At 41.7% G+C, this 14,427-nt stretch overlaps 1 protein-coding gene and 1 long non-coding RNA gene across 2 annotated transcripts in view; one reads left to right on the top strand and one right to left on the bottom strand.

Moving 5' to 3' along the window:
- The window catches only part of LOC108886494 (uncharacterized), a 34,417-nt gene extending 26,262 nt beyond the window's left edge, over positions 1–8,155 (top strand). The window contains exon 3 of the long non-coding RNA XR_001961457.2: positions 7,791–8,155. This is a non-coding gene — a long non-coding RNA (uncharacterized LOC108886494). The remainder of the gene's footprint in view (positions 1–7,790) is intronic.
- A 63-nt stretch (positions 8,156–8,218) lies between these two features.
- Positions 8,219–14,410, bottom strand: LOC108886492 (transmembrane protein 88). Its single transcript, XM_018681376.2, has 3 exons — positions 14,168–14,410; positions 12,971–13,265; positions 8,219–10,394 (listed from the first exon to the last, which is right to left on the bottom strand). Exons 2-3 carry the CDS (start codon positions 13,262–13,264, stop codon positions 10,167–10,169), a joined length of 522 nt encoding a protein of 173 aa, XP_018536892.1. The 5' UTR covers position 13,265; positions 14,168–14,410; the 3' UTR covers positions 8,219–10,166.
- Between the last annotated feature and the right edge of the window lie 17 nt (positions 14,411–14,427).

Below are 14,427 nucleotides of genomic sequence, written 5' to 3'. Positions count from 1 at the left end.
TGATGACTAATTGAGGAACTGGACTAACTAATCATCACAGCAGCCATTGCTTGATTGGTTCACCAGAGTTAAAACAGAGTAAAGGAGATTATAAGCTATACATTGCTGTCACTCCATTTTTTTTAATGTTTTTTTTTATCAGAGATCGTCCATCTTTGTGATATACGTGTTATGCCCTGAGTGACCCTATGAGGAGCAATGAGATCCCCTCCTGAGGTCTCTCGCAGGGGAGGGAATTAGTGTTCATGAAAAGCCTTCGTTTATTCCTCCTCTCATCCTGCAGCCACAGGAGATGGAGAATAAGCTGTAATGAGACAAGAGCAGACCGATGGAAAATGGATTTTAATTTTCTGGAAATAGGAAAGACGAGAGGAGGACGGCAGTGCTTGGTAAAGACTCTGAGTATTAAGCCGTAAACTGAAAGGACAGTAATGAGAGAAAAGCTGGAGAAGGGGGGAAAGATAATGTATAATAGTGGGAGCTATCTCCTTCTCCCAGGTGGGGGGTAATGAGAGACGGAGCGTGGCTGACATGGGGGCAGAAACTATTGTGTTCACAGGTTAATTTGGAAAAGTCTGAGAGAGCAGTACAGTAGTTGTGGTTGTCTGACTGGCTTGGTGGAACGTTAAAATATCAAAAAGAATGCTAAAACAGGTGAACAGAAAAACATGTAGACATTTAAACAAGACTTAAGGTCAGGGTGCGCTCAAAAAGAAATAGTTCATACAACGTGCTGTTAGATTTCATCAGAAGACAAAACTGCTTATAGATGCTTATCACAGCTACACTTGAAGGCGTAGTGAAAAGCCAACCATCATAGAGAGTAGTAAGACACAATTATCATTTAAATATGTTGATTAGCATATCAGTCTCACCTGGGAGGCATTCATTGTGTCACACCTTGAAAGTGACAGAAGTGATTCTTTAACACAAATAAACACAACGTTTTTAACCAAAGGTTTGAACAAAGTCCAAATTTGACCTGAGGAGGGTGAAAAATTAAGGGCTCAACAAACTGAGCAGAATTCATCCTGAAAAGTGCACAAATTGAAATTCATGGTAAAACATCCAATAATACATAATTGATACATTTCACTCTGAACCACAAACACTAGTTTCATGGTGTCACCAAACGAAAAGTCAGGGGATCACCAAAGTTATTAGGATACATCGTCTGGGAGCCATGAATCTATGTCTATATATATTTTTTAAGTGTCTATCCATCCACCATCCAGAGGTTGAGATATATAAATTTCATCCACTAGTAGCGTTATATTATTTGTCTGGGAATCACCAAAGTCAGTATGATTCATCATCTGGGGACCAATGAAATTTCATGGCAGTCCATTTAATGGTTGTTAAGATATTTAAGTCAAAAACAAAGTGGTGGACTAACAAACCAATATAACCAACCAAGAGTCACACAGCTAACATGGCTAAAAACTGTAGACTGTAGGAGAGGAGGAAATTGGAGAGACTGGGGTTAGTGAATGAAAGAAACAAATCTGCAACAAATTTTTCTTCTTCAAGTACGAGTATGAGAAACAAACAGGCAGCGTGTTGAGGGCAGGGACGCACAGAAGGAGAGATTATAGAAATGGTAGATGGGATGATAAATACTGGGAGAGCTGTAATTTTCTGTCGCAGGAAAGAGGCTGAGTGTGTGTACGAGAGGGTGAGAGAGAGAGATGGGGAGCGGTGTAAGAGCGGAAAATGGACTGAGAGAGCCTGATGTAAATGGCTCATAGAACAGATTCATTTTCACAAGAGTGTTTCAGAAAGCAGAAGAGAAAGAGACAAGAGAGGGAGAATGGACAGATGAGGCAAAAATCATTATGATGGCAGGAAATCACATCTGTGTTGTGTTTTTTTCTTATTACCTCTGATTGTTTTATCCTTTGATACCAGTGATTGAAAATGTTAAAGCTTCTTCCTTTTTAAAAAGCCATGTTCGCATTTCCTACAGGCAGAGTTCCAGAGGGAGAGACGAGGGATATTACACAAGCCGGCACTGTGAATACTCTCTCATGATTGCCTCTGATTGTGAGCACAATTTATGATACAGAATACACTGATTCTTAGCACTGAGCATGATTAGCCATGATTACCTCTGTAACCTAAAAATGGATGATACGGCGCTGTCATTAAAAAAAAAAAAAAAAAAAAAAAGCCTTGTATTCTACAACCCCTCAGTCAGGTGTCCAAGTCCTGCATCTGTAAGGACACCACAAGACATTCAGTTGCCATAGTTGCCAATTCATAAACAAGAGACCAAAGGTACTGTAAAGTCAGTTCATGTGGTTTCAAGGAAACTGGATTCACAAACGTATAGATGAGCTGTTGTACCCCCATCATGCTTCAGTATAGTTTACAATAGTCTACACTATCCAAACAGTAGATTAATTCAGCTACACTTGGAGTGTTGCTTTAGCAAAACATTAACACTCAGATAGCCTCTACTATGGCCAGCATGATCAGCAGCAAGATGATCACAGCACAACTAAACTAAAACATCATCAATTAATAAACAGCTGTAATTAATAGTGACCCTCCCAGATAATGCACCAACAAGGGATCCTTTGGGTTCATGGGAGTCATCATGAGGCTCAACCAGTATCTCTAATTCCCCCATGTCTCCGGTCTATGTAATGCTAAGCTAACCATTGCTTGGTGGAAAGAAATGAGAGTGATATCAGTCTTCTCATCTAACACTCAGCAACAAATAACATAAGTGTGTTTCCCAAAATACACAAAACATATTCCTGTAAAGTCTGACCTTTAAATAATGAATACTGTACAAACTCCCTCAAACATACAAACCCTTGTTATTCTGACTATGACCTGCTACTTCTAGAGACTCTTCCTGGATCACTGAGCACCAACAGTCTTGTTTGGCGCTGTAGCTGGTGATGGCAGCTGGCCGCTCAGTTTGGCTTCGATGCTGCCCTCTCCACCTACTTTCCCTCCAAAGCCCTGGAGGATTTCCACAACTCCTACATGGCAGCGGCTAATTAGATGAGTGTGTACAAATGAACCCTATATGACAAAAGGTTCATCAAGCCAATTAAAAGCCCTCATCTCTCCACACACACACACTCCACCCTGGAAGTGTTGTCTCTTCCGACAGCCTGCTGTAGGCGCCGCGCCTCGCTGCCTGTTGGTAATTATCCCTCTGTATTCCTGTGCTTTATCTCCAGCAGTTGGCCGCTGCAGGATGTGCAGCGAAAAAGAGGAATCTGAATTTGTTTGTTCATTTTGTGCCGGCCAACATCTGTGTACTAACACAGCGGTTATTTGCTTGGCCACTCGTGCCCATAAAAAGAGGGACACACTGGGTACAGTTGCCAGCACACATTATCCTATCATACTGCATACACAGTGTAGGCACAAACACAAACAAACACACATACATACATCAGAGTGACACACTGTACATTATGAGTAAGGACACCACTTATTAACGCACATTAAACAAACATACTATAAACACCTGCTGCCATAGAGACAGATTAAATGAAGCACACAGTGTCCATTCTGCAGCCACTAGCAATGTGTTTTAACCCTCAGCGGCTCAGCCCTGAGAAGGCGCATGTTTTTTTCTATTCTAGCCTTCTTTAAATAGAGGCGATGATAGTTCACTTGGAAGTAGTGTTTAGGTGGAGGCATAATTGAGAAGGAAATTGCCGGAGGATACAGAGGGAGGAGGGGCACAAACAAATTCACTGCTGCATCCACCAAAACACACACCCTGCTGCAGCCCACACCACTGCAGGCACCCAACATCGTCATCAGATAATCCTGCTGCTGTGTGTTGCAGATGAAGCTCATGTTTAGTCATGTGTTGGATGACTAGAGCAGTGTTTTGGTTTTTGTAATCCTGCAGATTAATTTGTTGACAGTGTGTAATGATCAGCCTTCCTGTGTTTGCTTTGGACTGGATTCAGAAACCCACTTTTCTTGTTGACATTTTTCAGTAATGAAGTGGCTGTGATAAAATGCTTTTAAAAGGTTTTTCATCTGATTACATCTGAGAATTGAAACATACAGTGCAATCAGGATGTATTAGGGCGGTGATGTGCTTATCACTCGACTGTGAAGTCACAATCCTGACTTGCAACTTTAAAGGAACAACTCAACATTTTTAGAAATTCACTTTCTAACAGAAGCTTAGAGGAGAAAATCAATAACACTTTCATGTCTGAGTATTAACCATGGAGCAAGAGCTGGGTATTGATTAGCTTAGCTTAGCATGAAGACCAGGAGCAAGGGGAAACCTAACCTAGAGACAGCTAGCCTAGCTCTGTCCATTTTCAAATCTGGTTACATCATTAAAACTTCAGTAATGTCTTATTGTAGATTGAAACAGGTGTGTACTGCTCATGTGGTTTAGGATGAACAGGAAATACCCAAGAAAACCCAAGAAATACCCAAAAATACCTCAACTGACCATAACTTACCTATTTAGCCTGGCCTTGTTAGACTAATGTTTTCTAATTGGAGGTAGATTGTGTTTGGTCAGATGTGTCAACCATCAACTTCTCCATCAAAACATACAGGGACATACCTCTATATTATTAAGCTAACAGTAATGCCTGTAAGTTACTGGGTGTAAATATTTAGCAACAACTAATCTCAACATTAGAACTAGTTTGTGCACTGGTTCTTTCAGTGATCAGGTAAATGAATAGCTGGTGCAGCTGAGTCCAAAATATCAATTAACAAACACCATATTGTCATTATCTTCACTTCTTGCTTCTTTTAATGACCATTTGCCTTCAGTCTGGTCTCCTGTAAGTGCTTCATTGCATTTAAATGAGCAACATTTCACTGTATATGCATATGCACAGACTTAGAGACTTAAATATTTTGTCCCAGAAAATTCTGGGACTAAATTTGAGGCCCAGACTGTTCAGCCCTCAAACAGGCTTAAAGCAGAGAGTCATTGTTTCTTTTCAAAGCCACTGTGCTAGAGTACAGGACAAAAACAATGAAAAACACATCATTGTCCTATGGCAACACTTTATGGCCACGCTGTATATCAACTAGAATAGTGTTGCAACACATTGTTGAAAAAGGTGATCAGTCTTTTGGCAGACTTGACTGGGGCGAGGTTACATAAAGCTGCTGCTCACTGGTTTTTTAATGCTGGAGCTCACTGAGCCATCTTTATTACTTTAAGGCTTTGGTCCTCTTTGCTGCACTAAGTGGTGACAGGAAATAAACACCACACACACATGACAGCTACTCATATATCAATATTAGTTTTTGAGCTTTGTGACACTCCCACAGTTATAAATTATATATAATCAGTACCAGATCCTCTGACATACTTTGGTTGCCATGGAAAATACCTGAAAATCCAAGTTGTCATGGAGACAAATGAGTGAGGGTCTGTGTGAAAGTTGCACCAAAATATACATCAAAGTGCTGATCATAACCCACAGAGTGTTATTTACCACGACTGTGACGGCAGCAATCAAATGTCCATATTTACTGGGATGATTGTCCTTCGGAGAACCACAGGTGCAGTAAAGTATCAAATCACCATCAAACCACAAGACCGGGCCTGACAATCTGTAAATATTTGGTTCATGGTGCTTTAGGCAGTTGTCAGTTTGTAGTATCTGAACTCAAATGTTCCTGAAAACCCAGCTGGCTGTAAATCATTCCTGTCAGTACATGTATTCTCCTCATGCGACTACTTTGAATTATTGTCTAATAGACTCTCCTTTTATAAAGAGGCACTCAGGCAGACACAAGCATCCATTACTTTGAAACAGCGGTGAAAACCCACATTTTCATTGCCCGGATGATATGTGTGGATCAGGTAAGAGCAGCTGGAGGGACCCTTACACTAATGGATTCAAGTTTTAAAAAGTCGGTGAGGTATTAAGAGGATATCTTTGTATTTGGAATTGGACCAGATGAGATGCATTTGTGATTCACTTCAGTGTTTTGTCATAAAAAGGTTTGTACACTTCAGCTTTACTAAAATGTTAGTATGTTTAGCTATGCTAGCAGTGTCAGTGGCTTCACCACTTTTGTTCAGACTGAAATATCTCAAAAAGCATTGAATGGATTGTTATGACATTTTGTGCCCAGTTAAATGTTGCTTTGAGGATTTGGTGATGCCTTAACTTTTTTGTCATCATGATCAGAATGTCACTTTGTCCAATACTTTGGTTTAAAATCAAATATGTGCAAATTACATTTCCATCAGCCTCAGCTGCACTTGTTTAGCATGCTCACATGCTAAACTAAGATGATTCATATGAAAAACAATCTATTTAACGTCAGCATGTTAGCATTGTCACTGTGACCGTGTTAGGATGCTAACACTGAAAATCTACAAATTTTAATGGTCAATTTACCATATTGCTAAGTCCTAAAACAGTTTCCTAAATGACCTGAAATTCACTCACATGGTTTCAGGATACTTTAACATGAATTTTGCAGAATCTTGATCTGAGTTATTTAGGTTTTTTTCACACTAAACTAAACTATTGACACACACATTGAAAATAAGTGGAAATATCCTAGGGTTCAAATGCTAAATATTAGACTAAATTACTTGTTTTTTGGCAGTGTGAATGGAACAAATGAATAATGATGAACTGGCGACATTAATGAAAAGTAAATCTGAAGCACTTTCAAGCAGCGATACAGGGATTTTATAATCTGTAATTATAGTTTAAAGAGGCACTTGCTGAAGTTTCTGGCTTTCAGAGCTCTTTGTCTGGTCCATCCTCCTGCAATTTCCTCCCCCATGTTCTGCATCTATTCTAATTGTCAACCACTTAACAACAGAGAACAGTGTTACAAGTGATTGACCCACATTATAAGACGATTTTAAACAAAAAAATAAATAAATCCGGTTTGGTTCTTGTCTGTCTCTCTGAGGGGAGCACACAAAAGCTGAGCAATATTTCAGCCTCTTCAAAGCAAACAGTGCACATGCAGTGGAGGACTTCAAAGTTTAGTGGCATGAGTCACCGGCTGACGTGACAGCAAATGCTGACCAGTAGCACTGCATGTCTGGAAGGTAAATGTTAGAGCCAACCAGTAAGATTTCTGATTCAGCCGCCCGGTTTCACTGAATGACCTTGTCTGACTCTGCTGTCGACATCAGCCCTGATGAAGCCCTGTTGTGTGACAGACTGTAAAGGTAACGTATGGTAAGACTGACACTTTGCTCCTGACCTTGGAAGCTGCTTTAGATACAAACTCCCTCTCTCACTCGCTCATATCCACTCACCAGCTGATCCGGGGATTTCCACTGGATCATGATTTTCCTCAGGAGATGGAGTCGCTGGTTTTTGACAACTGCAATTTCAGAGGTCAAGAAGAGCTTTTCAGTCTCAATTTTGAGCCAATATCAACAAGATCTCTTTAAGGTGCTCAGAGGAAATGAAACTGTGAATGTCTACAATTCCATGACAACTAGGCAAACTCCACCTGCCGAGGGAGATCATCATAAGGTCGACAGCTCTATGACAGCCAGTGAGTGGGCCGGGCGTGAGACTGTTTTTGTGAATGTGTTATTTGTTGTTTTATCTGCCTTTATCAGCCTTCCTCACTACACACTGGCCATTATGTGTTTGTTGTGATTGACAATAGAATTTGGCTCAATTCAACTCAATAAAATAGTATGAATAGGCATTTTAAGTAAAACTAGGAGAACAAGTAAACTCTTTACCTTATACCTTGTGCTATGGTTACTTTTTTCTTCATCAAAAAATGACTTTAATTTGATGTCCAGTCCTAACATTTTGTTTCTGTGTTTTTGTCAGGCAGATATTTTGAGGAGCTTACACAAAGTGCTTGGTGAACACAGCCATCTCACTGTGGTCTGGTCCTGTGCTGCAGGCTCTCTGAGCAGGAGAGTGGTTATGTATCTGTCAATATCAACAGTGCTGAACTGGTTTAATGGACTGTGTACATCATCAGGACAGACTGGACAACCACATAATCAGAGGCAACAGTTTCCTTTAAGTTACACAGAGCACCAGTGTAACAGGTAAACTGAAGGGAGGTTGTGTCACAGACTTTCTTCTTCTGGCTTGTTTAAGGTCATAATGACCTTTTAGTGTGTTTTTTGAGTATGTTATGTACGGTTGAGAGAGAAAGTCAGAGTCAGAGCTGAATATTAAATCATCACTCACTGGACTCTATTCATCAAACCATCATAAACAGGTCACAACACAAAAGAGACGCTGAAAAAAATAAAAGGTCCTCTTTTTATTGATGGAAAGTCTGACAACCCACAGCTGTTTTCATGGTGATACTGAAATGAAAAGCTGAACAAAAAATAGACCAGGATTAGCTGCTGTGATATTTCCAATAAATTACTTTTAGTGTTATATTTATTACCAGGCAGAAATGAAAAGAAATCAACTTTGTTTTTTCCTGTCGAGTTCTATTAAATACTGGAACCAGCAGGGGTTCATTACTGTAAACAAATATTTCACAATCAGTGGAGGATAAATAACAGGACTACAGGACATAAACAGACAAAACACACAAATGAATACATTTAAATAAAAAACAAATACATTTCAATATGATAACAATGGCGCAGGGCACGTAATAACTGCTGCTCATAAAATACGACTCAAGGCTTTCGTCTGAGAAATGAAACCTCAAATGTGAACACTTAATTACAAAGCCGGGACACACTGATAAAAAGGATGTGCAGTGTATTTGCTGCTGATGAATTTAAATGACCTGAAAGCAAAGAGGTGGCAGGATGAGCTCCTGGTCTGATGATTTAAATCCCTCTTTAACACCTGGCCCCCACTAAACAGCCATTACTTTGTCATTCTGTCAACTCCTGTTGGTTTTAAAAAGGCGAGTGTGTTTTTATGGCACAATATGATCTGAAATATCCACTAAATGGAAATATGTTTCACACACACCCTCCCCCTCCCACATGACAAGACCACTAATGATGCCACATCAGATAAACTTGTTTGAGTACAACAACATCGCTGCCCATTTAAGTCACCTCACAGATAATATTAAAGTCCTTATATGCTACTTTTTTTATCAAACATTTTACATTATTCACCTTGTTTTTCAGAGCATTTGAAGGCCCCAGGGAACAGAGCTCAACACACCAGACCAAAGTTAAGCTTAAAAAAGATCACAAATAGGATGTTTGCAATTATGTTTTGACTCTTTGCTAGACTTCTAATGTACAACCACAAATAACTTCACAGCTATATATTTCAGGGAATATCCCACATGTAACTATGTCAACAAAGTTAGCAAACAGGCAATACAAAATCACAAACATATTAGCTTTATACACAAAACCTAATTGAATACTGCCATCATAAACTCACTACTACAACCTTTGTCAAAAGAAAATGACAGTTCTTTGAGTCTTCATTTATAATCTGCTTTCTGTAAAGATTTATTTCCTTTCTGGACTGTATTTTGATTGTTGAATAGGTTTCGTAATCTGTGTGATCACTGAAAATTAGCCAGTTTCTGCTTCAAAGTCGAATAAGACAGAGGTGGAAATTGCTACAATGAACTTAAGCACAATCTTACTCTTGCAGCATGCAGGGGGTAGACAAAATAAAAGAGACACCTTTCACTGCGCAGTTCAACACCACAACGAAGAATTAGAATTTGAAGAAAGTAATAGGAAAACAGAATTATTCACTTTATTCGACACCACTCTCAAGATTAAAACTATGGACAAAAGGTAATTAGCTTAGCTTAGCATAAAGAGTGGAAACAAGGGAAAATGCTATCTTGTTTAATCCCTACAAAAATCTAAATATAAAGATGGAGTGTTTGCGTTTGCCAGGCTCCAGTGGAGTACTGTTTAACTATGGACAGTCAGGCTTACTGTTTCCACTTATTTATAGTCTTTAAGCTAAGCTAACTGTCTGCAGGTTGTAGGCTCTCGCCACTCAAATAAATGTATTTCCCACTATTTTAAACTTTTCCTTATCAACCTACCATTTATTTGAATTGACATTGTCTCTGGCAAACAAAAACTAATCTTGTACTTTAAGAACAAAGGAATATACAACTAAGGTCCTCCTCATAATTTTGCTACCCCCTGTTCCTCTCTGGTCGATGTCACACTGATCTAACTTTCTGATCCGTCCTGACTGTCATGTCGAACCCTCAGCATCTCCTGTCCGCCTTGGTTAGACCCAGGCGTGGACGCTGCCCACCCAGTCCAGCAGCCCCCCTTGGTACCGGGCACGTGTGATCGGCTGAATGAGGAGCAGGAGTCGAAACCTTCGGAGCAGCCCACAGAACACTGCAGCTGCCACGACCACGAGCGGCGACATCATCACAAAGCCCAGGATGATGAGGGCGGAGCAGCTGTTGTCATCAAGATAACGGCAGATGGAGGAGGGGGCGTCAAGGACCTAGGAGGAGAAACACAGAGGTATTCTGGCTTCAGAAGGAGCTGCTCCTCTTCTGGAAAAAAGCACAGGGTGGGGTTGTTGGTGGCTAGGTGTGATTAGTGAGTGCACATGTGCGTTTGCATATGCTTGGGGTGCAGAAGTGGGACCGTGGAGGTAGTGGGGTGTAACAGAGTGTCTCCCAGCCTCCCTCTACAGTTCAGATAAGAAGTGGCTCAGAGCTGCCAGTAACCCTCTGAGCTGTCAATCACCTGTGATGGCGAGCGAGAGGGAGGAAGTGAGCAGGGGGAGGGAGGGAGAAAGAGGGGAGAAAAGATCAAGAAAAGAGGCGGGAAGAGAAGAAAACAATGACTGGATAATGAGAGAAGGCGCGAGGGATGAGATCAGAGTGCGTGTGAGGTTAGCAGCTGCAGAAGTACACAATGACATCCTCACAAGAGCATACAACGGAGTTACACACACACACATACAAACACACACACATGAAGTCAAACTCACAAATACACTCAAAGTGATTTGGTCGCATCTGCAGCCATTTTGCTAAACGATTTCCAATTGCAAGTTTTCTTCAAAAAGGGACTTCGCCTCTTACAAATGTACCCTAGCAACAGTAGTGTTTCACACACATACACACACACACACAGACACACCTCTGTCAAGTGCACACTGTGCTTTTACTGAGTACATTTCCCTCCTCATTGTGCTGTTAGTGTGTCTGTGCACAGCTGGTGCTGCCAGCAAATCAGACAGTCTTGACTTCTCAGTGGGTCCCTCGCTCCATGTTCAGTCTGTTGCCACAATGGGAAGAACTCTCTGACTGACACTGTCTGCCATTATTTGCTCTGAACTGACATTTGCTCTGCCCTAATCACGATTATAGTCGCACTGCACCCCCACGCACTTTGCATGTTCTTAATTTGTCTGCGCTGTCACTCGCAGCTGCACATCCAGAAACCAAATGATTCATAACTGAGACAATCAGGGCGACTGTATCAAGGGTGGGATGTAACGTTGTGACTTATCAGGTGAGGCAAGGACACAGCTGTCCGTCTTCACAGTGTTACTTGGCAGGACGCCTAGACTCACCACCTTTTTCTGATGATCTGTATGCCCCTCGTGTGACTCACAAAAAATGAGCTGCGTCCTGTCTCCTCACCTCATTACAGAGAACACTGTCTGACAAGCTTCAACATCTAAGTTTAAGTCATGTTCTTCTTGGATGGGTTTGTTGTTCATAATGAAAAGAAAAGAGCACAAAAATGAAGAATGAGCCTGAATGAGCCTTTCCCTGAAGGCTTTGATTATCTATTTCCTTCAACAGAGACGCCAGGTGCCAGACTTAATGAGAGATGATCTCAGCATTGTTCAGAAGTGACATGGGCTCACTTGCTCGAACTTCAAACTAAATGAGGGAGTCATGCTCTCGTAAATGATTTGTTAACATATTGTTGTGTTGGGGCAGAGTGTTCACTTACTGCAGTAGGAGTGTTTCTCCTAAACCTGCAGTAAGTGATTTTTTTAGCCACTTGGCGGCAGCAAGAACAAACTATAAACACAACACACATATTATCACCTTTGACATAAATGGCGACCATGTCACACACTGAGCAGATACAGGGAAATATTAGCATTTAGTTGTAGTCACTGCCGCCTGATGGACGTAAGGTCAGTATTCACTCTGCTTTTAGTTCTGTTTTTAACTCCTGAGGGAAATATTTGGCTCTTCAGATGCTAAATGTTGCGCTATGTTCACCTTGATAGTAGCTAACTTTTGATCTGTCTGCTGTTTGGTGTTGAGAGGTAGAGTACAGTAAGAGCAGGGAGAGTGAACGACAACAGTAAAGTTGTGAGTGTCACATACATCACAGAGCTTTTAAGGATGTGTCCAGCGTGGTGATTAGTCGCTTATGGAGTATAAATCTAGATAATTGGTTTGTTGGAAAGTTGCTGCAGAGAAGTCAAGTACATTTCTTTTTACCTACATTATTAACATGCATTAGATTTGCATTAGATTTTGCTCCAAACACCTACAGCAGTACAGTCATTCACACACTGATGTCTGTATGTTTTTGTGCAACAGATCAGAACACTGTAGAGATTAATACAGAAACAGATGTGTGTTCAGTTTGTTTGCAACAAACTGATTTGCATGATGACAGCTTGTCCACTCAATCTACTTGACAAAAACATCTGCAAAATGAGCGAGGGGAAACAGACACATTTTTTGGAACGTACTTTATGGTGAGAAATGTTTTAAATTGCAACATTTTTGTTGCCATTATTTTGCATTGTGGAAATACTGTACTCTGGGGCCCACTGTGATATCTGCTGCTAATAAACAGTATCTTGTGTCTGATATTATGGTCCAAACCCTCTGTCTGCCTCAACCCAGCATCTGACTAATCATCCAGAGACAGGATTAGCTCTGAGGAAACTTTACAACCCCAAATCACGTCAGTGGATCAGCTGTCAACTACAATAACCGTGAAATTTCCCTTTCAGTTTTTCCTCGCCACAAAGAGAACAAACATCACAGAAGCATCTGTTGAGCTGAACCCACATCTCTGTTGACATCTCACCCTTGAGTGGCAGAGGAAACCGGCGTAGAGCAGCAGCATCGCGGGCAGCAGTACCACGGAGAAGACCACGGCCAGGAGCAGAGCACTAGCCAAGATGACACACAGGTTCCACAGGACGAGAGCAGCCCCGCAGGCCACGCAGCCGCACCTGCCCCTGCGGCTGCCCCACGCACTGCCCTCGCTGTGGGCCACGGGAGGGGGCAGCATCTTCACCCCCTCCCCGATCCAGAACTCCTCCTCTTTCTCCTCCTCGCCCGAGCCGCCGTCGTCCAGGTCCACGTCCATACCACACATCCTGACAGAGACGGATGAGATGTTATTAGGGAGAGGTTTAAAGCTGGTCAGATTCAGACTGCAGGGTGGTTATTGGCATGACAGGCACATTCCCTGATCTACTGTGTTAATTTAATGGATGTAAAAGACAAAGAACAGAGGGATGCTGTACTGCCTTAGTTAAAGACCTACCCTCTGTGAAAACACATATTTAACTGATGGAAAAAATCCAGTTCCTCAAAATATTTCCTAGTTTATCACCACTTTCATGTTGACTCACACACCAGAGACACCTGCTTTGTGTATCTCTCCCCTGCAGACAGGGTGCTGTACTTCAGTTGTATCTAATTTTTTCATGCAAGCTGAATTTTAAAAACCTTAAACGGGATTGTGAGGCACAGACAGAGCACCTGCCCTCTTCTTCTTTCTGTCCAGGCAGCCAATATCTCATTAGACTATGTAAATGAGGAACCTATAGCCTGCTTTGACTTCACACACACACACACACACACACACACACTTTAGCTGTCTGCCCATCACTCCTCTGGTCGATCTCATCGACCAGGGAGCTTTGTCACCCAAGCCCGTACTGTATGTCAATACGATCCGTCTTCAACTCAATCTGTCCGAAACCTTTTAACCTGAGCTGCTTAGCTGCGGACACAAACCAGGGCTGGTCAGCATCAGAACTGGACTGGACACATGTCCTGGTCCTTTCAGGGCAGTTTGATTTCATCTATGAAGTCAGTGCTTTAGATGAGACACCTTGTTCTTTAAGCTTTGGAGGCTGTAATAATGTTTATGTTTCAGTTTTTCTATCTGTAAACTGTTAAACAGCGCTGTCACGGATAATAACCACATGCACACAGTGTAGTAAAGCAAAGCGCCTATAAACAAGGGTCGAGCGAGAATTTCGTTTCCTACCTGCAGGTACAAATCCCGTTAATCTCTCGGGTGTGTTTGTTGAACTCCTCTCCCACTGGTCGACCTGGAGCCGCTTAGTTTCTGCTCAAAATCAAACCAGTACTTACAGTGGCCGTTCTTTTTCTTTTTAAATAAACAGCGGCAGAGGAAAGCACCTGAGAGTTGAACCCTGCGCTGCAGAAGTGATGCTGCTGTGAGGAGCCTCCGTGCGTCTGCGGGAGCGCCCGACCGACTCCGGACCGCGCGCACTATCGGCTAAG

The sequence above is a fragment of the Lates calcarifer genome, linkage group LG12, assembly GCF_001640805.2.
Source record: "Lates calcarifer isolate ASB-BC8 linkage group LG12, TLL_Latcal_v3, whole genome shotgun sequence".
Classification (NCBI taxonomy): Eukaryota; Metazoa; Chordata; class Actinopteri; family Centropomidae; genus Lates; species Lates calcarifer.
Note: the sequence above shows the minus strand (reverse complement) of the source record. Positions and strands in the feature narration are given on the sequence as shown.

Excerpts from the sequence above, each read along its gene's own strand:
- LOC108886492 (XM_018681376.2), bottom strand. The coding sequence starts at position 13,264 with ATGTGTGGTATGGACGTGGACCTGGACGACGGCGGCTCGGGCGAGGAG. Across the intron at positions 10,395-12,970 it reads GTTTCCTCTGCCACTCAAGG|GTCCTTGACGCCCCCTCCTC; the intron begins GTGAGATGTCAA and ends TTCTCCTCCTAG.